Source organism: Muscardinus avellanarius (genome assembly GCF_963383645.1).
Source record: "Muscardinus avellanarius genome assembly, chromosome: 11".
NCBI classification, from domain to species: Eukaryota; Metazoa; Chordata; class Mammalia; order Rodentia; family Gliridae; genus Muscardinus; species Muscardinus avellanarius.
Window position 1 is genome coordinate 69,245,772 of NC_137797.1, and position 26,113 is coordinate 69,271,884.

Genomic DNA, 26,113 nt, shown 5'->3' on the forward strand with positions numbered 1-26,113 from the left:
AGAGAAAACTAGGCAGATGGAATGAAACTAGGCAAAACAGACCTATCTATAGTAAAATACATCTCTCCTCACCACGACACATTAATTTGGGCCTTCTTTCTCTCTCCGGTTGAACTGCAAATGCATTATGGCTCTGCCATATTCTTTAACTTTAGCATAGCTGTTGTGCAGGATGATTCTACTCCATCAAAATCGCCTTTTGAGTTTTACTTTTCTTTGTCCGTGTTCTCATCCATGTTCTCATCTTCTTGATCTCTTTTCTTTGATTACACACTTTGACCTGTGGAGAGGTGATCTACCACTCTATTATACTACAGCAATTTTTATTTATTGCTGAGCAGAACTCTGCTGCTGGGCACAAAGAGATTCCCTTTGGGTGAAATCTTGGGGAAGTCAGAGAATACATAGAAAAGGTGTCTCCGTGCAGCTGGTTTGGGAGACGACATTGTCTCATGGTGAGTAATCCTGATTCTGGAAGGAGAGTTGAGGAGAAACCAAATGGCCTTTCTGTGAGCCGCTTGAATTTCCTAGTATTAAAAAAAAAAATGCCAATACTTACTACTTGAAGAAGGGCCAGGTATCCTGCCCCGACATTGTCAAAGTTGATCTTCACATTCTTCCATCTGATCTCTGTGTTGTTCCCTTCCATGAGCTTTTCACAGTCAGTTTTATTGTTCACATCCTCAATTTCAAATCGGATTTCTGAAGTTTCGTTAAAGCAGTAGTGGTACTTTCCCGCAAACAGGTTAACTCCCATGATGCTGAAAATCAGCCAGAAGATGAGACACACCAGCAGCACATTCATGATGGAGGGGATGGCGCCCACCAAGGCATTCACCACCACCTGCATTGGAAGGGGAGGTTGCTGAGTGTTGAGCGGAAGTAGGGGAAGCACTTATTTTTTTGATTTCCAGGAGGGGAATGGCATTTGTGTGCTTGTTCTACTATGGAACAAGTTGCTATGGTCCTTTTGAAATCAGAGTAACTGGACAGATCTATAAGTAGGACTCCCAATTTTTAAGTCTGTGAACTAAATTTTGAGGAATTTCAATAAGTTATATCTTTATTTCAGCTGACACAAACTCCTTTGCCCAAGTTGACCCTGATCCTCTCTAAGAACCAACCGGGGACTGAAAAAATGATTTCTTAGTCCATCTCCCTCCTCTTCAACTCATAAAATATGACCCCATGGGAAAAATCTGAGCAATAGTAAGCTCACTAACTGACTTTCAACAGACATTCCCCCTCTGAAAAACAAGGCATGATTGTTCAAAATCACAGAAAGCTGCCCTTTAGGTTAGCAATGAATCACTCAACGATACATACGTCTCTTTTATGACTATGCAAGGCCAGTTAACTTGTTTCAGGCAGTAGCTGAGCATGCATATTTTGCAGGCTCAAGAAAAAGAAAAAGCTATATTCCCTCTACCAAACAGTATAAAATAAAATCTGAACAGACATGCTTTTTACTCAAAGTTTCTTCTTCTTCTTTAGCCTTTTTTCCTGACGTTGTAGGCTCTAAATCTAAGAATTGTCCTCTGCTTGGCTAATTTTGGTGTCCTTCTGCTCAGTCCAGGGCTGGACTTCAATTATTTACAATGTATTAGAAAACAAGATGATTTAAATTTTTTTGAGAATTTTGGGTTAGATCATTGTTCTCAGAATTCAAAAGCTGGCGTATTGTTGAATATCACTGACTATAGTAAGCTAAGTAGAATTAAAAAGAAAAGAAAAGAAAAAAAACCTCTTAGGACTAGAAGATTCTGGGTTGTTTTTATCTTGGATTTTGCTTTATGCTAGAGGTGAGTATGGTCAGATATTTATACTGTTGTAGCAGTTTTTACTAGGAGTTCAAGTGCTTACAAAAGTAATATTTCAGGTGCTGGGACAGAAAATAAGGCTGTTCTCATCTCTGTTGTGGTTCTCACTTGCTGCGTGTGTGTGTGTGTGTGTGTGTGTGTGTGTGTATGTGTGTGTATGTGTATGTGTGTGTATACTACTAGGACTCTACCTCTGGGCTATACCCCAGACCTGTTTTATTTTTCATTTGGGAATGAGGTCTCTCTAAGTTGGAGAGGGCCTTAAGTTGCTAAGGCTGGCTTTAAATCTTTGATACTCTTGTCTTAGCCTCCATGCCCGGCTATCATTTGCAGCTGACTTGAGCAGGGCTGCTAAGGCTCAGAAAGTTTACCCTACTGAGGGATGAATGTTTTTTTCCTTTTTCTAGTATCTGAAGAGTAACAGAGTTAAAATAAAGATACTGGATCTAAATAAGGTCTTTCTTCTCCTAATGTTTCGTTTGGTGGAGCTGACAAGTCTTACTGCATACCTGCATCAGCTTCTCAGTGCAGGTAGAGATGCCTGGCTGCCAACTAGCACAGCACAGAAGAAGTGGGAAGGCTGCACAGGCCAGTAGTGTCGGGCAGCCCTGGGCTCTACACTGAGCCCTGTGGGTTCAGGCTAGCGCGTGCTCGCTCCCTTGCGCGCTCTCGCGCTCTCTCTCTCTCTCTCTCTCTTTCTTTGCCTTAGACTGCATTGTCACTCATCAGAACACATGGCTGAGAAGAGCTACCTCTTTTGTCCTATTAAAAAGGGTGACCATATTCTGCTAGGGAGTGTCTCTTCCTTTCAGATTAAAATATTTATCTTGTGATTCTCCAGTTCACATATGAAGGCCTTTAGATTGAGAGGCAGTTATTTCTTAATTCTTAGACCGAAATCTTTTCTAGATCAGATAGCTCTGTTATGAGTATAAAATTATTACTTTGAGCAAGAATATCTGAAATTCAGAAAATCTGCAGTGTTATTTTGGGGAATTCTAAGTAGCTGAGGCTGTCCACGAACTGTGATGCTCCAGTCTTAGCCTCCCGAATGCTGGGATTATAAGCGTGCGCCACCACGCCTGGCTGAATTCTATTACTTTTATGGTATCAAATTTGTCAAATGTCAGATTGAATTTTACCTCCTCATTCTACACTTCATCCTTTGGTGGGAGCACCAAGAAGCAATGAAATGCGCAAAAGAGCAGGAAAAGGTGGATGATCCACAAATGGAATAATCATTTCTTAGAGAGTAGATTACACAAAGACTCAAGGGCTCACATCCATGTGACAGCATTCTGCAGCAGAGCTTAGGTGAGAGAACATGGCCTTCTCTACACCACTACCAATGTGAGGTAGGGAAGCAGGATCCAAGGGATGAAAATCTAGAAATGTTGGTTTCTATTTCAATCTAGAACCTTCCACATCTCCAGGAACTCTTCTTACTGTACAGAGAATTTTAAACTTCTATGAATCAGTCTAACTCATCCTACATGGTATCTGTGTGTTATAATTAAACATGTACAATATTTACAGCAGGGGATAATAATTAGCTAATTGACTAAGTGATCTTTTTGAACTTTTATACTAAAAAATCTGATCAAATGGCTCAATACACAAACGTATTTACTGAGTTTTAATTGTTATGATATAAAAATCCTATAAAATCCAATTTATTTTTCATGGAGATTTATGTATTCATTAACCAAGGTGCTTTATCACAGAGCTACATCCCGGTGTCTAAGATGCCTGGGCTGTACTTGAACTTGTGATCCTCCTTCCTCAGCTTCTCAAATAGCTAGAATTACTAATCCAATTTATTTGTAAGATGCAAATGTGGTTTCATTTATCAATCAGAACTAAAAACTTATCTTAGTTTTATTTTTTTATACTGTGGATTGAACCATGGGGCATTCTACCCCCACATTGTACTCCTAACCCCCTCTCCTTATTTATTTATTTATTTATTTATTTATTTATTTATTTATTTATTATGGTACTGGGATTCAACTCAGGGACATTCTAGCTATATTCTAGCTATACCTAGCCCTAATTTATTATTTATTTTGAAATAGGGTCTAAGCTGCTAAAGTCCTCACTAAGTTTCTGAGGCTCCTATATCAGCCTCCCAAGTACTAAGTCTGGCTCTCTTCCTCCCTCTCTCTCTTTCTTTTTTATTTCTTTGCTGTACCAGGGATTGAAGCCAGGGGCATTCTATCTCCAAACTACATCCCATCCCTATTTTTTAAAATTCTTTTTATTTTGAAACAGGGTTTCACTAAGTTGCTGAAGGCCTAAGTAGCTGAGGCTGCCCATGAACTTGTGATCCTTCTGTCCCAGCCTCACAAACACTGGGATTATAAGTGTGCACCACCATGGCTGGCTAACTCCTTTATTTTTTAAACCTAATTTTGAAAAAGGGTCTCACTATGTTGCTAAGGCTGGCTTCGAACCTTCAATCCTCTTGTCTCAGCCTCCCAAGTACTATGATTATAGGCATCTGCCGCCATGTCTGGCCTTACATTAGTTTTATGAATAAAACAGTAAATAGAACTGGTGAAATTTACTAATAATCCTTCCTTGCTGTGAACATTAGCTGATAAGCTGTGATATATTAAATAGGAATTGTTTAACTGTGACATTTATATAGAAATGTCACTGTGCAATTATTCTCAGTAATTAAAGGCAAGAAACCATGCTTCTTATTTTGAACTCTCACATGGAAGATACCATAAACGACAATTTGAATTTCAATTGACAGTCATTATTTAATAAACTGGATCTCCTCTTCTGCTATTATCCTCTAGTTATTTAACATTGTGTTTTAGTCATGTGAAATTCATTACTGTTAAAAACTGGATTAAGTTTAGCACTATTACTCAAGTTAGTACTCACAGTCTATGTAAGTTACTTTTTTCAATGGAAGTTTATAATTAATGACTGATATGAATCTCACCTAACTGATTAGAAAATTCCAATAGATACTAATTCTTATCTTCTGTGATACCTAGGATATTTTTATCATTAATACTATAAAATCTGTGAATAGCTTTTAATATCTGGCAGAGGGAACATGGCTTTAATGGACGACTGTGTACTGACAATCAACAAAAATGCATGCATCTTTCACAGCATTACTATTATATACTCTCAAAAGTTCAATAGCACAGCAATGCCTTCAAATAAAGATTACTATGGAGGAGAGAAAAGCAAAGAACTACATTAAGTGTTCCTCTGCCAATAGCAGGCGTGTTTCAGTGTTCTTGGCTTTGGTTTGAGGGAGGAGAGGAGACTGAAATGAGTGTCCAGGCCAGGCCAGGCCATGTGCTCCTCTCGGGAGAGGTCTGCACTGTAACTGGAGCAGCACAGTGACAGCTGAGCCCGTCTGCGTGGATGGCATTCAGTTCATCAGGTGTCTTCCTTAAAACTTTCTAAGGATAATCTTGCAAGTACTGTCGTACAGAAGAAGCCAAGCTAATGAATGACTCCCCCCCCCCGATAAAAAAATGATATCTATATAAAACATATGCGCCTGATTCTGTTTATTATTGGGGAGTTTAAGAATAGACAAAATTAATCTCTTCTTAAAGTTACTTTTTCACAGATGGGCTGGGAAAATGCAAGGCAGGAATGGATCCCTGAGCCCTCCCCACCTGCCCAACCAGCCATGGTCAGTACTGTTGTTGGGCTGGTTTCCACTGAATGAGGTGGCACCTCTACCCCAAAGGTTCCCTCACTGTACATTACTGTGTTAAACTGCAGCTTTGGCCTCAAACTTGTCCATGCCCTTATCATCTTAATTGAAAGAAACTTGATATAGATGTTTTTCATTAAAACTTTCTACTGTTTTGGTCATCCATTCTGGACCCCTGGGCACTACTTGAAAGTTGATAAGTAAAAGAGTTTGGGGATGAAAACTTAAGAGTTCAGGGAAGGTAGAGAAAGGAGAAAGGAGGAGCTAAAAAGGAAAAGGTAAGGTTACCCAAAAGGCTCTTGTATCCAGCTTATTCAAATCATTTCCTCACGAGCAAACCAGCCTTAGCTGTTTGATGGGAACCACTCCTGCCGCAGGGACATGAGTGATGATAATGGCCAACGAGGTGGAGAGACCAACAAGCATCGTTGGGCACTTTTTTTGAAGGGCGGGTGCTTTTCTTCATGTATTACTGATCTCCTCTCAGGAGAACCAGGATCACTGCTAGGGGATGTTGCATCTTGTCTTCAGGTTTTTATTTATTTATTTATTTTTTTTTTTGGGGGGGGAGGGAAGGTGCTGGAAGTTGAACTCAGGGGTATTCTGAGTTATATCCCAAGCCCCTTTGAAATAAGATCTCACGAAGTTGTTGAGGGCCTCACTGAGTTGCTGAGGCTGGCCTCAAACCTGTGATCCTCCTGTTGTAGCCTCCCAAGTACCGGGATTATAGGCATGTGACACCATGCCTGGCTCTTTTTTTTTTTTTTTTTGGTGGTACTGGGTTCCTGGAAGCCCTTCTACCTCCAGGCTACACTCCCAGACCTATTTTTACATTTTTATTTGGAAACAGGGTCTCCTAAGCCAGCGCGCATGGCTGGCTTCGAACCTGCGCGATCCTCCTGTCTCTGCCTCCCAAGCGCGGGGATTACAAGTGTGCGCCACCACGCCCGGCTCCAATTCTATTATTATTATTATTATTATTATTATTATTATTAATTATTTTTGCAGTAATGGGGATTGACCCAGGGGCATTGTACCTCCAAGATATACCTCCAGCTCTCTCTCTCTCTCTTTTTTGTGGTACTAGGAATGGAACCCAGGGGCATTCTACCTTCGAGCTACACCCCCAGCTCTCTTTTTTTATTCTTTATTTTGAAACAGGGTCTCACCGAGTTCACAAAGGGCCTCACTAAATAGCTGAGGCTGTCTGTGAACCACAATCCTCCCATCTCAGCCTCCCGAATGCTGGGATTACAAGCGTGTGCCACCACGTCCGGCTCATGCTCTTTTTTGCCTCCCAAGTACTGGGATTGCAACTGTACCCTGGCCATTGAAACCTCTGAATCTTGTGCAGTAAACTCTCTGTTCCTAAATTTAGTCTGATCCTAACAATGACCTTATTACATACATTCTGAAATCTTTCTTCTCTGTGGGAGAAAGATTTAGGAGTCCCAAGGTTTTTTTTTTTTTTTTTTAACTTAAAATACATTTATGCTACTGTGGAATTGCCCTTCCTACAGATAGTTTTAGGAAGGCTACAGAAAAAGCCCACATGTAGTAAGCCAGACTGTGACTGTGCTACAGAAGAAACATAATTTTACTGTAATCTGTCTGAACAAACTAACATAATAAAAGAACATCCCCAAGTCCCAGTGAAATTGCCATCTTCCCGTGTGATTGTGAGTGGCGTCATGGAGTGGTGGCCAGGGGTCATAGATAAGGAATAAATGGAGCAGCACTGTCCTGGTATCTGCTTTCTCCAATCAGTCTTGTTCATGTGGATTATTGTGATAGTGCAGTCTTATTCCTACATTCTGCTTTTTACACATTTAAAGACATCCTCTGGTTTGCTCTCCTGCATGTATTCAACATCTGAATTGAAGCGAGTTTTCTTGGTCTTGTTAAGTATAACAGACCTCTCTCATTAGCATAGGCCATCTATTACCACCAAAACTTTATTTGAGGAAATTGACTTTTTAGTGTGTGTGCACACATGTGTATACACACACATTTAAACCGAAAGTAACAAGAAAAAGGCACCAAAAGAGGGAGCCTTATTTCTAAGTTGGCAGGGTGAGAGCCTCTGTACTGTTTGGATTTGGGTCGAGTATCACCAAAGCAGGATTAGATCTTGACAATTTCAGAACTAGCTGATGCTGAGTCATCTAGCATCGTCCCTGGTTGTTTTGAGGGTGTCAGGATCGTGGACCATATAGCACGGGCACAGGGGTGGGGGTGAGGAGGAAAGCTTTGCTACCAGACAGAGGCTGCCAGTCCTTAAGGGACTGGGCTGAGAACAACAAGGTGCAATAAGAGGAATCAGAATAGAAAGAAAAGTGTTTGTTCTCCCAGGGCCATGCCAAATTCTGCTCCATCCCAACTCCAGGCCGGCTGTCATGTCTTCAAGCCCCTTCTCCGCTGCTTTCTCAGTGACTCCGCGGCCACTGTCCCCTACACAGCACTCTCCCTGCCTGCAGCCTATGCTTTTCAGTGGGTCTGTGGGTTATAATTCCCCTTCTTTGCACCTGGTGATTCTCCCTATTATATCAACAGCCCAGAAAGCCGCCCCCCGTGCTACAGGTAAGCCAGGCCAAAATGAGAATAGCCAATGTTAACATGTTCTGCGATGGCATGTTGTTGGATTGGGGCCAATATTAATGTGATGAGGCAGCTTAATGCAATTCCCCTGCACATGGGGCAGGTGCAGGGGAGAAAGTGGAGGATCAAATCAGCAGCTGCATCACAGAATTCGTGTTTGAATGATCTTTCCACCATGTGATCAGTTCTAGCATGCTTAAGACAGTTTCCATTGGCATGCAGAAGGATCAGCTGCTCTTAGTATCTTACCCTCATCCCTTCAAATCGTGATAAGGCTCTTAAGGGTCTCAAAGCTCTTAGGGTCCTAAGGGACTTTATGGCACCTAGTTCCGAGTAGCCCAGGGCATTAGCTATAAGGCTGACTAAAGAGACCTACACGGAAACAGAAGAGAAAAACAAAAAAGAAACAAAAACAAAAACAAAACAAAAAAAGAAAACAGAGGTTCCAGAGTGTTAGAATAAAGGCCCTAGCACTGATTACACAGGTTGGGCCCCCCCAGGCAGAGGAAGTGGGTAACACCAGCTGCCTATTTCAACTTGACTCAAACGACCTGGAAGGAAAGGTGGTTGAGAAAGGCAGAAGAAAAAACACAAAGGGAAGAGAAAACTCGAGAGAAGGCGGTAGGACGTACACACAAGTTGGAAAGGGAGGAGGCTGGAGGGAGAGGGGAGAATGAGGAAGTTCCGTTGGAAGGAGAGGAGCCTGAAGAGATGACAAGAACCTTACCCTCGCCCTTTACAGTCTCTGCAGGTCCCAGAAGTCCCATTAAATTAAGCCAGACAAACTTAATGGCACCTATGGAAAAGAATACAGATGAATACACGTTTTCCACACAAGCTGCCCTCCTCAGCCAGCCACCACAGGGCTTCCAACAGGACAAGCGTCCTCACTCCTGGCTGGCAAGAAACCTTCGTTCGAGAATCTGATGAGTCACTACATCAACAAAGGAAATATATTCAAAAAGTACTACAGGTGACTTTGCAGTTCCCAAGAAGACAAAAACCAAATGAGGAAATTGTTGACAGAATTTTGGTCTCATGAGAACCTACTTAGGCAATTCTTCTTTCACTTTTAAGTATGATAATCCTTCCAATTTATAAGTATGATCATGACTTCAGCATAGCCGTTGAGAACCTGGGCAGGCCTTAATAGCTGAACTCAGACATTTTCTTATAATTTCCATTTTCTCCTTCCAGAATAACTTCAAATAAAATGGCCTCAGGCCTATCAGTTCCAGAATGATCTACAACACTCATCATTAGAATAGGAGCTGGAAAAATTCTTGAGAATTTTTTTTCATTTTATAGATAAATAAACTATGATCACATGTGAGATCCTGCCCACAGTCACAATGGCAGTTCTGGAGCCAGGACGAGGTAATTCACACTGCTGACTCCTGGGTCGGTGCCCTGCCCTGTCTTCCAAGGACAGATGTAGAAGATCTGTCCCAAGCAGACAGGTTACCTGGCAATATGCCAAAAGGATCATCAGTGTCTAAACAACCCAGAGCTGATCTGCTGATGAGGAAAGAAGTCTCCAGGCCTCCAGTCCTAGATTTGGGTGAAACACTCTCCAGCTCTCCTGAGGCAAACTTACCTTGTTCTCTCAGAGGTCTCAGAGCAGTTCCCATGATGACCCTTAGCACTGGACACTAACCACACCTAGGGCTGCCTGGGCCTCACCCAACTCTACAGCAGCTCTTCAGAGAGTACCGGACCCCAACAGACTGTTAGCTGATCAAACCCTAGAACATCTGGGCTCAGGCTTTCCAAGAGCAGCCTTTCCCTTAGACTGTACCACAGATCCTGGGACAGGTTAAGATATTTCCACTACAGCTCCTAAACTTCCTGTACTCGGAGGGTCTCTGTAGGAATAGCTTAATCGATATTTTAGAGCAAAATTAGAAAAGGGGGAAAAAAACAATGAACAACTTAGTTTCATTTGCTGTTTTTAAAAAAAAATCTCTATCCTAGGGCTTTAGTTATTTGATTCTGCATCTCTGAATTGCACCTGTGCTTATGTGCGTGCACACACACACACGCACACTTAAAAAAAATGACATTTATAATTACATAGCTATGTGAGCAGGGGGGTAGAGGTGGAAAGTTAATGACCTAGCAAGGGTCAGGGATGAGGAGGCTTAAAGGTTTCAATTTGATCCCTGATTTATGCATGCGCTCATGACCCATCAGTTTAGGTATCTTCTCTGGAATCTCACGCAGTGTTTGAAGCAAATATGGAACTAGATGCTGCCCTATTTGGCTATGCACATTCTTTGGAAAGATGATTCAAGTTTAATCTGCCTACAACAAGGGCCTCCAAAGTCTTATGTAGAATATCAACCAATCATTTTACCTCCATCCATAATTATCAGTTAAAACTTATATGGAGTTATCTTGCTGACTACTGCAAGTAGAGCAAACTCCTAACCCCAAATAATCTAAAACTGCTCAATTCTTAGTGAGGCCTTAACAGTTACATCTGAAGCAAATCTATCCCATTTGACCAGTACATAACTTAAAAAGTCTTCCAGGGCCAGCTTCATCCTGTGAAACTTTGTCAGGTAAAGATTGCAAAAATCTAAGCTCTGAGTATTTATAGGTCCCATAGAATGCAAGAAGACTGCTAACAATTAGGTCTGCAGTAGGGAGAAGGGTGGAGGAGGTACAGAGGCCAAGTCAGATGCTGGCTCTAAATGCTGCTGAGAGATAATCTGCTCAGCTGATTGACTGAGCCAACCATCCCTCAGGATAGGACCAACAGGGTCTTATCTACGTTATTCTTTAGTAGCTGAGGGCGCTTTTATAATCCTTTGGATCTCTGTGTTAAACCTTCACTGAAGACAGTCAGAACACTGCTTAAAGTACAATTTAGGGACTGAATCAAACCTAAAAACAAAAGAGTTGAGGAGTCAAAATCCAGGATATCTATGGCTGTAGGCATGGAAGAAAACACTGGGTGACTTTTTCAAAATGACAAAACATGTTCAGACACAGAATGCTTTCAGTATCTGAGTTTTGGATGAGGTGTGTGGTCTTGGAAAGCTCCCATTCCTGGAAAGAATATGCTGGCTAACCTCTGCAAAAGGGAGGAAAAATTTCCCCAGAGAAAAGATAACAACATTCTTTAACAGGACATGCTCTCCAGTGCAGCCAAGGCCTGAGCAAATAAAGTCCCTGTTTGTGAACTTTACATGGCTTATTAATAAACAAAACTGACCTTAGAAGTTGTCTGGATTGTTCCCATGACTCTAAAAAAAAAAGTGCTTTCATTTGCTTTAAGAGGCAGCAAAGAAGAATGAATATCCATTAGGGAAACAAACACGGAGAATGAATGATAGATTTGAACATCAAGTCACCAGACGATGAAGGAGAAGAAAAGAAAGTCTCTGAGATGGTGCTAAATCAGAACCTAAAATTTACACTTGCTGTTTTTCCTCAAGGGCTGATGGAACCAGACATTTTACCCAAATGGAAAGCAAAACTCTGATACTTCAGCTTCCTGGATGCCAGTCCAGTGGCATTCTCCACCCACACCCGAGCCTTCGGGATGGCCGGGTGGCCCCACTTGGCCCGCTGTGGCTTTTTGTTTATCAGTCTCATCTAATTAGGCCCTTGTAGAGGAAGCACCCATGTGTGATACTCTATCCCTACAACACCTGGTAGGAGGCTTCACATGTTGTGCTTGATAAGTGAAGAATAAACTGTTCTACTGGAGGCAAGAAGTTAGTACAAGGAAGTTCCTAGAAAGCTTTGTTCGCAGAATGCTGGGTTACCTGGAATCAGGCCAGTGCTGCTCTGGGAGCTAGTGTAAGCTCCCAGGTGCGGGGACCATGCCTGCCTGTTCCCTTTGTGACCCCTTATGACCCTGGGGGTTTGGTGTTCAATTTATGTTGTTTATCAGCAACTGATACAGAGGAGTTCCTAGAGCCAGTGTTAGCCCTAAAGAAATGAATAATCCAGCAACTCTCAAAAGCTACAGGGATCAATGGGTTGTAGTCAACTGGCCATATGCCTAGCTTATGTTTTTACTCCGTTCTACCTAGCATAAAAATAATAAAAATGTTTGCGAAATAAATGGTGACATGTAGGACTGTTATGTTTAGTAGATTATGTGGTTATCAGAGGCATATGGGACACCTGACCAGTATCCTCAAATTCTGGGGTAGTGGAGGAAGAGTTCGGGTTGGGGTAGATGGTGAAGAGAAAGGTCATGGTGGGGAGGCTTTGTGCCAAATCACGCCTTCCCTGGGGAGCCAGAATGTGGTAGTAAATGCATTTGTCTGAGTCCTTGGAAGGTCCAGAAGGTAAGGGGCTCCCATAGGTGCCCTACCTGACTCTAGGAAGTTCAGAGGAGTTACGGTGAAATAGCACTCCCCCTTTCTCTAGAAAGATTGTCCCCGGTGATAAGACCTAACAGCAGGTGTCTAGGTCTTACCCCATGACCTGCCTGTCTCAGAGTGGCAGCGTCCTATACAAGGGAGGGAGAGATCCCTCACCACAAGGTGGCATCCACAGATGCTGAAGGGAGGTAGAGACCTCTTGCTGTGCTGTGAGGACCTTGTGTCTGGTTCCTCTGGGAAATAATACGTATTTGGCTCACCTTGAGAGAACAGGGTGGCTTCCTCACTGCACTAGGACATCTTCCCAAAGGCTGGAGTTTTGAAATGGGGGATGAAAATGGAGGCATAGCCAGGCATGGTGGCGCACGCTTGTAATCCCAGCATTCGGGAGGTGGAGACCGGAGGATCACAGTTCACGGTTCTCGGACAGCCTCAGCTACTTAGCAAGGCCCTTTGTAACTCAGTGAGACGCTCTTTCAAAAGCATAAAAAGACTAAAAAAAATAGGGCTGGGGGTGTCACTCAGAGGTAGAATGCCCCTGGGTTCCATCCCCAGTCTCTCTCTCTCTCTCTCTCACACACACACACACACACACATACACACAGGAAAATGGAGGCATAATGATAGCTCTTGGAAGGAGTCACTAACTTGGAAGTTGCAGACAGTGTGCTAGAAACAGAAAGCGTTTATAGAGCAGAAGTCACTGCTGGTGCACAGAGCTGGGCTCCTGTTTCCTACGAGAGAGATTTCCATGCTGCTCTGTCTCTACAGGAAGCTCACCATACAGACAATGAAAGCTCTCTGCTGAGGACCAGCCTAGCCTCCACCACTCCACGTTCACAGCAGTGCTCAGCCCCACAGGGTGGGAATTCTCCATGGGCCCTGGTCCTGCAACTCACACGTACCCTTTCTTTAAATGCTGATTTGGCTGGAAGAAAAAAAGTTTAGTTATTATACAAAATAAGAGAATGATTGCCATCATTAGTAAAGCCATCAGGGACAAGAGCTGGTAGGGCAAGGAATCGTTACAGATGCTGCTGCTTCTAACCTGAAAAATAACATGGGAGGTCATGGCCATCCAGCCGTGGAGAGTCGTGGAACCTGGAGGGAAAAAGGATTTCTTGCTTGGTGATCACTGTAGAAATGGTGACGTGAGAACCCCTCTCCTCAGTAAACTGACTTGCACTGGGAATCTGGGAAGTACCCATGGAAAAGACTAGGAGGGTTACACCCACCCCCCGCCACCTCAGCCCAGTAGCCCCGCCGCATCCTCTCCCACTTTTTCCTGGTGGCAAGAAGAAAGGACATCCTGCTGGTTCCCAGGCCCAAAACAAGGAACTTCAAAACCCGCAAATTCTACTTCTCATTCCTAATCTGAATCTAAATTAAGCCCAGTCCACCATAATAAAGAATTGGCTGGTTAGTCCCTGGAGCAAACACAAGGACTTCAGAGTTCCCATGGTCCAAATTAAGAGCTAAGTTCTACAAGAGGAACTTTCTTTACATCCACATGTTGATCTATAAACCTAGCACTCAGCAGCCCCAGCCACTCGAGGGGAGACCCATCCCATTTGTTTGCCTGCTAGAAGGGGTGGGCAATAGAAAGCAGGACACGTACAGCCACGATGAGGAAGTCCAGCCAGCACCAGGCATTGGTGAAGAACTTCACAAAGCCATAGGCTGTCCACTTGAGCAACATCTCCAGGATGAAAATGTAGGTGAAGACTTTATCAGCATACTCCAGGATGGTGCGGATGGTCTTCCTCTGCTCAATGTAGATGTCCTCGAAGGCCTGCAAGAGAGGCAGCAGCTTCCCACTACAGTGTCGAGAGGTAAACAGACAGCACAGAAGCACTGTCATCCTGGGCTGTGCCTCCCACAGTGGCTGACCTGTCATCAGCTTCCTTCTTCTTCCACTTTATTTCCCTGCTACATGTGTTTTATTTATGTATTTTGTAGGGCTGGGTATTGAGCTGAGGGCCTTACATGTGCTAGGCCAACACTCCACAACTGAGGGTCATCAGTGTTTAACATTTTTAATAGCTTTACTGAGGAATAATTCACATACCATATAATCCAGCCATTTAAATGTATAGTTCAGTGACTTTCTGTATATTCAGAGTTGTACATCCACTGTAATTTTACAGTATTTTAATTATTTTCCCCAAATTCTCATACCCTTTAGCTACCATCCCTGCCCCATTTTCCTCATACCCCTAGTCCCAGGCAATAACTAACCTATTTTCTGTCTCTATAAATTTGACTATTCTGGACATTTCAAATAAATGTGTTTTTTTGTGACAGGTTTGTTAACTAAGCATAAAGTTTTCAATGTTCTTCCATGCTGTAGTATGTATCAGCCCTTCATTCCTTTCTGTGGTGAAACAATATTCCATGGTATAGATATACCACGTTTTGTTTCTCCTTCAGCAGCCGAGGGACATTTGTGTTGTTTCTATTTCCTGGCTATTGTGAATAATGCTGCTGTGAACATTTGCGTATGAGTTTTTATGTGTATACATGCTTCATTTCTTTACCTTACATACCTGGGAAAAGAGTTGCTGGCAACTCTGTATTTAATTTTTTGAAAAACTATCAAACTGTGCTGAGTAGTTGCACCATTTCACAGTACCCCTCTCCCCACAATGTGCATGATCCAATTGTTCCACACCCTCACCAGCCCTGCATATATGAGCTATGATAGTGTCTTTCCTCCCTTTAGTTCACTGAAACCACATTAGGTGGAAGGCTACAGAGGTGAGAGACAGATGAGAAAAGAATCACAGTATGACTTTCTCTGAGATTCATGAATGAGGGAATGGCTTGATCTGAAGGTGTGTGCATTCCCACTGGCAGAGTGGCGGACTGTACAGGTGTGGCCTCAAGAGGAGGGAATGCCTAGAGAAAGCTGTGGTGGTAAACCCCCATGGTGCGCCAGGAGGTGCCCTCTGTGAACAGCTCCAGAAGGAAGGGTAGAATTGGGCTATCTACAACCTCAACTCCCAGAAAAGGTACACAGACATCAACTGCTCCAGTTTCGCCAGTGGGCAGTGGGGACAGAAGTCATGGAATCCACAATCCTTTCTGGAATCTTAATATAAATAAATTTCTTCTGCCTAATCAAAACAGCAACACTTCTATGCCAAGCTTCCCCATAAGTCTGTTAGAGATCCATTCTATAACCCAAAGTACATGAAGTGCCCAAGACTGATCTTATGTCATTAGGGCCCCTCCCTCTGGGGTCTCTCACTGTAACCATGCTCTCGTCTTTTCTTGGACATTGTCGCTGGGGCTCCCCTTTGCCATTCTTAAATCTCATATTCATTACTGCACAGGATCTTTCTGTACTGAGCTAGATGCCCACTGTTTTCTTATCCATGACAGATGAAAACTGTCAAGGTTGAGCAGTAAAGAAAGTTCAAAACTTTTGCTTCGCTGCTGATTTATTCCTTTTGTGGAGATGGGAAGAGAGGAAGCGAAGGAAGTGGCATGTTCTCCCAGTTTGTGTTTTTGTTCGCGAGCTCTGAAGACACAAACAGTGATGATGCCAAGGATAAACGCGTCCTCTAGTCACCAGCCCTAGTCTGACCCTTCCTTTCCTGAGGCAGAGACCCTGCTGCCGTCACTCTGCCTCTGCAGTGCCTCAGGGACCGTGGCTTCTTTGCTGATGCCATAGATGACCCACGGCAGGCAGGGCAGTATGGTTCCTCTGCACAGATCCAAGGCCACCAGGGATCTTCTGGGCCTCCTGCTTCAATCCTGATGCTTTCCTGAACAGCTTTCCCCTCACTCCCAAGACCCAGGCTCATTTTCACTACTACTTCTCTCAGCTTCTTTTAGCCTCCCATCTCTTGAGTTACTGTTGAGATAATTACTATTTGGAGTTTCTGCTTTATTTACTTACACTCTTTCTTTCTTCCTGCTTTATTACTTACACTTTATTTCTGCTTTGCTGCTTTTCTTTCTTTTCTACTTTGTTATTTACTTACTCTTCTTCCTCCCTCCTTACCTTCCTTCCTTCTTTTACTTCCTTCCTTTTTCTTTTTTTCTTTTCTTTCTTTTACCAGGAACTGAACCTAGGGGCAATCTTCCTCTGAGCTACATCCCCAGCCCTATTTTAAAAAACAAATCTCTCCAAAAAACAGGGTCTTGCTAGGTTGCCGAGAGTCTACTTGTTGAGGCTGGCTGTGAACCTGTGATCCTCCTGTCTCAAACTTCGAAGTACTGATATTACAGGTGTGTGCTGCCATGCCTGGCTACATTATTTATTTTTGCTACTAGATTAAGCTTGATATCACACCTACATAAATGTCTCCACCTTTAAAAATATTTCAAAATTCTATATTCTTTACTTTCCCTGAATGAAGAGAGAAAGGTATAGAGTGTCTTTAGTTCCTCTGGCCTCACACCTACTCAGCCAGCAAACAGTTCTCTTGCACCAGACTCTGTCTGGGTGTCCTCAGTGGCCACCCAGCTAAAAACGGAATCAAATGCCACAATCATGAGCCCTAATGGGGGAGGCACCCTGTGCGCCTCCCTGAGGAACGAGGAGCCCTCAGGACAGTGTGAACACAAACAGCCTCTGTGCCAGAGACTGGATTCTAAAAGTGTTTGCTGACGTCATGGGCTCTCCAGATCTAGAAGGGCGTGAAGGGAGTGGGCGGAAGAACCCCACCTCCCTACCAGTTGTATTGAGCAACTGGTACATAAAGAAGAGGAAATCTGGGGTGTTAGGTGAGGCAGACGGGGTGAAGGAGGCAGTGAGGACACATGGTCACCTGTGTGCTCATCCTGATGAGAAGGGGGATCTAAAGTCTACAGCAGACTGGATGTGGACTCTACTCCTGGGGCTCAAGACCCAGCCTGAAGCACTTCCAAAGTGATTACCCTTGGGGGCCACAGCCAGTCTGTGGTTCCTGAGGTGCTGGTCTTGGGCCCCATTTAGCCTATCCCCACAGTTCCTCTCTACCCTCCCCTAGCCAAATCCTCACCACACTGTCTACTGAACCTTACCAGGGCACCACTGCTGAGCAGAATCATGAAGATGATGAAGGTCTCAAACCAATTGTGCTCCACGATGAGGAAGCAGGTTTTCCGCAGGATCCACCAAGACTTGCCTAGCCCTTCCTCAATGTTGACCTGGCAGCACTTGAACCTCTGGACACAACCTGCGACCAGTGGAAAGGCAGGTCAGACACGGAAATTTGCCCCGCCCAGACCTGTATTCTCCTCTATCCCAGGCCCCACCAGGTGCTGCCCCACCACACAGCCCAGGGGACAGTGGCCAAGTCAGTGTCTGATTCAGGAATGAGAGAGTGGCAGGGCTGAGGCTGCAAATTTAACAGGCCAGGGCCCTGGGGAGTTGGGAAGATGTTCTACAATGCAGTAAGATGGCGAAGAGACTGGTTAGGAGGCAGCCATGGTGGCAACAGAAGAGGACTTCCTAATGGCAGTGTTTGGGCTGATGCGAAGAGAAGATGGACAAAGGAAAGTTAGAGAAAAGAAACTTGTTAAATGTTAGATTCGAGTAGAGAAAAAGTACACATTTTTTTCAAAATAGGGGATAGGGAACAATGTCCTTGAAGACAGCACTGGGGACCCAGCCTGGAACAGATGTGTCGTGAGCAGTGCATGTGCCACCTGCCCAGTCCTCCCCTGTCCCTCACCTTCTGTGAAGCAGGCATCTGGATCCAGGTACTCCTCAGGCTGCTCCACAGGGACCTCTTCTACTTCCGGCTTGATATCGATAGTGCTTCCCTCGGAGGAGCTAGTGTCATCCAGTTTCTAGATAGGCGAGGAAAAGGGAGGTCAAGCAACTCTGCAGCAGCATGTCCCCTGGTGCTGGCGATTCCGCCTCCGCCAGAGTGGCAGGGCAGCTGTGATTCTTCCCTGAGATCCTTATTATAGCTCATCACCATCTAACCCATGAGAGCAGATCATGACCACAGGGCCCTCAAAATTGTCAGAGGGCTGAGGACACAGCTTAGTGGTAAAGTATTTGCCTAGCATGCAACACTGGAAAAAAAAAAAAATCAAGGCCAGGCGTGGTGGCTCACACTTGTAATCCCAGTGCTTCGGAGGCTGAGACAGGAGGATCGCACAGGTTCGAAGCCAGCCTCAGCTACTTAGTGAGGCTCTCAGAGACTTAGTGAGACCCTGTTTCCAAGTAAAGTATAAAATAGATCTGGGAGTATAGTCCTGAGGTAGAAAAGCCCCTGGGTTCTACCTAGGCATGGTGGCACACATACTTGTAATCATAGTACTTGGGAGGCCAAGACAGGAGGATCACAGGTTTGCAGCTAGCCTCAGCAACTTAGTGAAGCCCTCAGCAACTCAGTGAGAACTTGTTTCAAAATAAAAAATAAAATAGGGCTAGGGTACTCAGAGGTGGAATACCCCTGGCTTTAATCCTCAGCACCAAAAACAAAACAAAATACCCCATAAAACAAAACAAAACAAAAAAAAACAACAACTTGTCAGGGTGGGGTCTAATACTAAACTCTAATTAGATAAGACAGTGACCCAGCCTAAAACAAATGTGGTGCTCTGAGCTGGTCTCAGAGGTATAAGTCAGGCAAATTAATGTCAGGGAAGGATTCCAGTCTTTAACCCACATGTTCTAAAAGTGATAGAGTTAAGCCAGGAATAGCACAGGAAGCTTGGTTATCCTATGATAAGCAAGGTCTAGCATGACACTGGGGCATGGACCAATCCCTGGGGTTGACAGAACCCTGCTGGCTCTCACACAGGGACAAGGCTGGTTTCCAGGCTGGGACCTTACATCTTTGCTGCCTTCGGGATCCGACTCGCTGCTAACGTCCTCTGTGTTGAGGTTCTCAAAATCAGACTCGCCTACAGCAATAGGCACCCGCACAGTCAGGTTGGGATTGTTGATGAAGGACATGTGGTCTTCATCAATGATGTACTTCTCCACGCTGCTGCCAATGCCGCTGGTTGTGCCGTTACCATTCTTCTGGAAGTCACCATTCCGGTGAATGTCTGCACCAGTATGGTTGGCGATACAGTTGGCCTTCTTTTCATACAACTCATCCAGAGGTTTCACTTCATCAGCCTCGCGCTGCTTAAAGTGGGCCTGCATGAAGGCATGCACTTTTACTTTGGTCCAAGCTACACCCTTCTTGATGCGGATTACTGAGATCTGTAGGTTGTTCATTTCCCCGTCGTCATCTGTGGCTGCCAAGTTGTCTGCGCTGAAGGAGCTCAGAAGCAAGGCCAGAAACAGGTTCAGCACCTACACCAGTAGAAAAAAAGGAGTAAATATTGACGATCTTAGGACAAGTTATCCACCACACTAGAGGCTGCAAACTAGAAGCCAACAAAATTAATGTAAGATTGGAAACAGTTTCTGTTGTGTTTTTGGCCTACACAGTATTTTATTTTTGTGGTACTGAGGATTGAAGCAAGGGACATTCTACCTCTGAGCTACACCCCAGCCCTATTTATTTATTTGTGGTACTGGGGATTGAACCCAGTGGCATTCTACCTCTAAACTATACTCCCAGCCCTATATTTTAATTTTTATTTTACTTTTATTTTTGTTGGTACTGGGGTTCCTGGAAACCCTTCTACCTCTGAGCTACACTCTCAGACCTATTTTATATTTTTATTTGGAAACAGGATCTCTTAAGCCAGCGAGGCTGGCTTCGAACCTGCGCGATCCTTCTGTCTCCACCTCCCAAGCATGGGGATTACAAGCGTGCGCCACCACGCCCGGCTTACTTTTTTTATTTTTTATTTTGAAACAGAATCCCACTAAGTTGCAGAGGGCCTTGCTAAGTTGCAAAGGCTGGCCACGAACCTGTGGTCCTCACTTGTGGTCCTCCTGTCTCAGCCGCCCAAGTAGCTAGAATTACTGTGTTACTGTGCTGGCTGGCAGGTTTCTTTATAGCAGAAAGAAGAACTAATGTGGATGACTCCATGAGGGATCAGCTGAGCTTGTCCTCCTGTAGTTTCCTTGCTCTACACTTGGAAGTGGGATTTGGAGACCTGATCCACAAGACTGCTACTTCTCAAACTTCAGTGTGCAAATGAATCACTAGGGATATCATTAAAAATGCAGATTCTGCTTCAGCAGTTCTGGGGTGGGGCATTTCTAACAGTCCTATGATCTCAGTGATGCTCATCTGTGTATATGAATTTATTTATTTTTTGGTTCTGAGGACAGAGCACAGGGCGGTTTTGTCTCCACGTTATACCCCCAGCCTTTTTACTTTTATTTTTTATTTTTTTGCAATATTGGGGCTGGAACTCAGGGGCATTTGACCTCTGAGCTACACCTCCAGCCTTATTATTATTATTATTATTATTATTATTATTATTATTATTATATTTTTTGTGGCACTGGGGTTCCTGGAACCCCTTCTACCTCCGGGCTACACTCCCAGACCTATTTTATATTTTTATTTGGAAACAGGGTCTCTTAAGCCAGCGCGGCAGCCTTCGAAACTGTGTGATCCTGTCTCCGCCTCCCAAGTGCGGGGATTATAAGCGTGCGCCACCACGCCCGGCTCCAGCCCTATTTTTGATTTTTTATTTTGAAACAGGGCCTCACTGAGTTGCAAAGGGCCTCACTAAGTAGCTAAGGCTGTCCATGAACTGCAATCCTCCCATCTCAGCCTCCTAAATGCTGGGATTACAAGCGTATGCCACCACGCTCAGCTTTTATTTTTTATTTTGAAACAGGGTCTAGTTAAGTTGCTGAGGTTGGCTTCAAATTTGTGATTTTCCTGTCTCAGCCTCCCAAGAACTGGGATTATAGGTGTGCACCATCATCCTTGGCCTGCTAATCTTTGGATTATGTTTTGAGAAACAAGACATTAAAATCTCTGCTGGTAACTCTTCTATACAGAGAGGCAGAAGACAGCAGGTGGAAGAATTACAGTAAAGCAGGAAAGTGATTTGTCACTAAAACATATGAAATCAAACCCTAAGATAGTTTAGATTAGCGGTTCTCAATGTAGGGCAATGTTGCACCCCGTGGACATTTTGCAGTATCTATAGACATTTTCAGTTACTGCAGTTTTGGGGATGCTCCTGGCAGCAGGTAGACCAGGTATGCTGTTTAATTCTATGATGTACAGTTCCACAGCAAAGAATTATCTGGCTTAAGTTGTCAACAGGGCCAAGGTGAAGAAATCCTGGTTTAGAAAACAGGGTATTTTTTGTAGTTGAAAGGTCACAGATTTTCTAGTCTAGATTAAAATAAAAACCCTATTTTTTTTTATCAGCTGTTTAACCTTGGGAACAATCACTTAACTTTGCTGAGTTTTGTTTTCCTAACTATGCAAAAGGGTTAGCAGGTTGTGGTGTGTCATGACTCAGCAAGTACTCTGCAAGTTACCAGTCTCTCCTTCCTTTGTACCTTAGGGTTCCTGGGGCAAAGCAGAAAAAAATATCAACAGACATGGAAGGTGTTAGACTATGCAGACTGGGCTTCTGGGCAAGGGTAGGATGTTCAGGGAAAGAACAAAAATAACAAATTAGTACTAACCACCAAGTTGCCAATAACCATGACCATCATGAAGACAATGAGGCACATGGCCTGGCCTGCTACCTCCATGCAGTCCCACATGGTCTCAATCCACTCCCCGCACAAAACTCGAAACACAATGAGGAAGGAATGGAAGAAGTCGTTCATGTGCCAGCGAGGGAGTTGACAGTCCTGGTTTATCTTGCAGACACATTCTTTGTAGCTTTTCCCAAAGAGTTGCATCCCCACCACAGCAAAGATGAAGACAATAATGGCCAGCACAAGGGTCAGGTTGCCCAGGGCACCCACTGAATTGCCAATAATCTTGATCAGCATGTTCAGGGTGGGCCAGGATTTGGCCAATTTGAAGACTCGGAGCTAAGGGAAACAAACAAAAACTAAATGATAGTTCATTTTCTCACCATATGCTAAAATAAAACATACACAATTAGTAAGATCAGCTTAAATTTATTTAGCACCTTGGAAAATTCCAAGAACGTTCTACTGTGTCTTATACTAAAATGAGAGAAACTGAGGTAAAGATAAGGGAAAATGTATTAATTTCTCAGTAAGTAGAAAATTTAGAGTTAGGATCTAGGAATGCTACTTCTGGGCCCTTGTCTTAGACCTTGAGTCCATGTGCTTTTTAAAAGCCCCACAACAAATATATCTTTTTCCTACTGACTTTCCCCTTGATTTCTCAAGGAACATGTCACAGTCTGGTAGTAAGGATAGTGAAAAGAAGTCATCTGTCATCTTAAAAAAGCATTTAAAAATTTTACATATCTTTATATGACTAGAATCAGAGAGAAATTATAACTCCCAATAAGGGGCAGTTCCATATATATCAAACATCTTACAAAAAAGGCCTACACTGTTATTAATTAGGACTGAACTTTTGGAACCTGTCAATCATGAAATTTCTATATTCCATAATGCATGACTGGTCCTGGTAAAGAGGCTGAGAATTATAATGCATGGTGGCTTGGCCAATAGAATGATAATAATAATATCACTGTCAGATATCATAGTTAACAAATAGCTGAAACATAAGGTAATAGAAATTTTGGCAAAAGGCTGATAGTACTGATTTGAACGTTTGTTTCTAATTGAAACTTGAGTTTTATCTGAGAATTCCAGATTTACTATGGGTCGCCATCTCTCTAGGCCACTCCCATTTTTTTTCCTGTGATGGTTTCTAATTTATTCAGTATATTCCTTTTAATGTTTCTATCTCTCATTCTTTCCTCTTGTAATTGAGATAATAAGAGCTATTCTTAAAAAGTCAACTGTGGGCTTAGTCTAGGTTTCAGAAACTAAGTAGGTGCTATTTGTGACTTGGACCAAGTGAGAGCTCTGTTCTACAATTAGTTTCATTCTATTCTAGTTCTTTGATCTGCTGACTATCCTCATGAAATAACCCTTACATCCTTCAAGTTAGATATTTTCCTAATTAGAAGAATAAGCCAGTTCTAAGTCAGTTCTGAAGCCGGGAAGCAGCAGGGAGCTTTGAGTGACTTCTCAACTCAGCTTCTGCAAGCACTTAGGCAGCACTAGTGCCTGGATTTAAAGGCAGCTCTTTTGAGGATCTCATGAACTATTCTTTCAGAGTAATTTCAGTAATTTACACACTGACATCTTCATATACATTAAAAAGTCCTTCATAGCTAATGGTATTGAAAATAAAGCCAGTGTTCAACAACTGTTTTCAGTATAATTAAAAAAATTTTATTCTCAATTTCTGGAAGGGGTCACCATGAGAGAAGAAATGAGAAAAGCCATCTTTGAACATGGAGAAATTCTTCCCATTTCAGTGAGATGTTCAGATAAAGAAATAGTTCACCAGCCAACCAAATTTAGAAAGGCCCTTGGGAACCTTTCATATTTTAGGTTAAGCATTATTTTTCTTAGAAACTTCCTACAATTAATTTCTGTTTGGTTTTTGATTTTAAAAAACTAACTTCTATGCATTTAATGAGAAAGTTTTCTAAGTTTTAGCAGCTAAGCCATCAGGAAGAGAGAGAAGAATACAGTTAAAGCTTTAAAAAACTTACAATTAAATTTACTTATATAAAACTCTTTCTAAGTAGTTGCATGATAGGAAGTGTTAAAAAATTGGAGAAATATGGAATACCAATCGGAAAGATCGCAGCACCGAAAGCCCCTCCACGTCTGCTAGACCCAGTTCCATTAAACTGAGGGAGACAATAAATCCGTCAAAAATGTTCCAACCTTCTTGGAAATAATAGTAGGGATCCATGGCTATGAGCTTCAGGAACATTTCTGCTGTGAAAATTCCAGTGAAAACCTAAAGAAGGGAGGCAGGAGGTAAGAAAAAGAAATAACAGAAAGAGGATGCTTTTATCATCAGCTTTGAATATAACATGTCCAAGAAGCCCCAAGAGCCAGACCTGGCTTCAGAACCGGAAGATGTTAATACCTGGGTGTCCCATGAGCATCCCACATGATGCAGGAATATCTCATTTCCCCTGAATGAAGTCCTCAGGCCCACTGTTCCCAGCTTTATTGCCAGAACTACTCAAGTCACACTGTTCAGAGTACAGTTATCTAAGCAAAGTTAATAGTACACAAGGTGACTTCTTTCAAAGGATCACCAGTCATTTGAATGGGTATGCTTGGGATATTTACTGTTAAAAAAAAAAATCACTTTGCCGGGCGTGGTGGCGCACTCTTGTAATCCCCGTGCTTGGGAGGCGGAGACAGGAGGATCGCGCAGGTTTGAAGCCAGTTGAGTGGGCTTAGGAGACCCTGTTTCCAAAATGAAAATGTAAAAATAGGTCTGGGAGCATAGCCCGGAGGTAGAAGGGCTTCCAGGAACCCCAGTACCACCAAAAAAAAAAAAAAAAAAAAAAAAAAAAATCACTCTTAACTAGTTGCAGTGGAACAAGCCTGTAATTCCAGCTACTGGGGAGGCAGAGGCAGGAGGATCTCGAGTTTGAGGCCAGCCTGGGCAACTTGGTGAGGCCTTGTCTCAAACAAATAAAATAAAAATTAAGGGCTAGGGATGTATTTTAATGACACTTGCCTAATGTGTAAGGCCCTGGGTTCAACCCCCAGTATGGAGGGGGATATCTCTCTTAAAGCAGCAGACAGTGGTTACCAGAAGCTGGGGAAGATAGGGAAGAGGGGAGAAAAGAGAGGTTGGTCCACAGGTACAATGTGACAGTTAGATAGAAGGACAAGTGCTGCTGTTTTATTGTACAGTGGGATACCTATAGTTTACAATAATGTATACTATATTTTGAAATACACAGGACTTTTTTGCTACAAAAAAGTGATAGTGGAGGTAATAACTATGCTAATTGTCCTGAATTGATCATTATTCCATATATACATGTATTAAAACATTACAAAGAACTCCATAAACATGTATAATTATGTCACTTAAAAAACTGTTAAATCACCCATTTTGTTAAAATTAGAAATATACAGTTTTCTTAAAAGATTATATATATATTTAGGGTTTTTTGTGTAACACTGGGGATTGAACCCAGGGGCATTCTTCTTCTGAACCACACGCCAGCCCTTTTTATTTTTTTTTTGTTTTGAAACACGGACTTGCCAAGTTCCTGGGACTAAGTAGCTGAGGCAGGTCTGGAACCTGCAATCCTCCTGTCTCAGCCTCCCAAGTACTGGGATTAGAGGCATGCACTACCACACCTGGGTAGCATTATTCTTGACTTAGTGTTATATGTCCCGTCAAACTAAGACATATGCTACAGTGTCTCTTCATTTATGACATGTAAACAATTGAGTATTGTCAAATGTGTACAAAATAAAAAATCCATAATCTCTCACCACTTTGCGTACAATTATCTTTTTCTTTTTAGTGCTAGGGATTGAACTCAGGGGCATTTTACCTCAGAGCTATCCTCCTGTCTCAGCCTCCCAAGTACTGAGATTACAAGCGTGAGCCACCAGGCCTGGCTCAATTATCATTTTAATGTATACACTTTCTGAGTTGTTTTCCTCCCTCCCATCCTTTTATTTTTTTGTACTAGGGATTGAACCCAGGGACATTCTACCTATAAGATGAGATCCATCCCGAGTCCTTTTTATTTTGAAACAGGGTCTCATTAAGTTGCTGTGGGTCTCACTAAGTTGCTGAGGCTAGCCTTGAGCCTGAGTTCCTCTTGTTTCAGCCTCC

The 26,113-nt window shown here is 43.0% G+C and overlaps 1 protein-coding gene across 3 annotated transcripts in view; it reads right to left on the reverse strand.

Moving 5' to 3' along the window:
* SCN8A (sodium voltage-gated channel alpha subunit 8) overlaps positions 1–26,113 on the reverse strand; it is a gene marked incomplete at both ends in the record, with an annotated part of 135,092 nt that overhangs the window by 11,293 nt on the left and 97,686 nt on the right. For 2 of the 3 annotated variants that reach the window (XM_080705435.1, XM_080705434.1), the window contains 8 exons: positions 560–844; positions 8,362–8,484; positions 14,074–14,247; positions 17,469–17,623; positions 18,122–18,239; positions 19,237–19,707; positions 21,967–22,323; positions 24,080–24,253. In XM_080705435.1, the coding sequence (XP_080561561.1) occupies positions 560–844; positions 8,362–8,484; positions 14,074–14,247; positions 17,469–17,623; positions 18,122–18,239; positions 19,237–19,707; positions 21,967–22,323; positions 24,080–24,253 (1,857 nt within the window). The remainder of the gene's footprint in view (positions 1–559; positions 845–8,361; positions 8,485–14,073; positions 14,248–17,468; positions 17,624–18,121; positions 18,240–19,236; positions 19,708–21,966; positions 22,324–24,079; positions 24,254–26,113) is intronic. The other variant, XM_080705436.1, reaches the window with a different exon arrangement.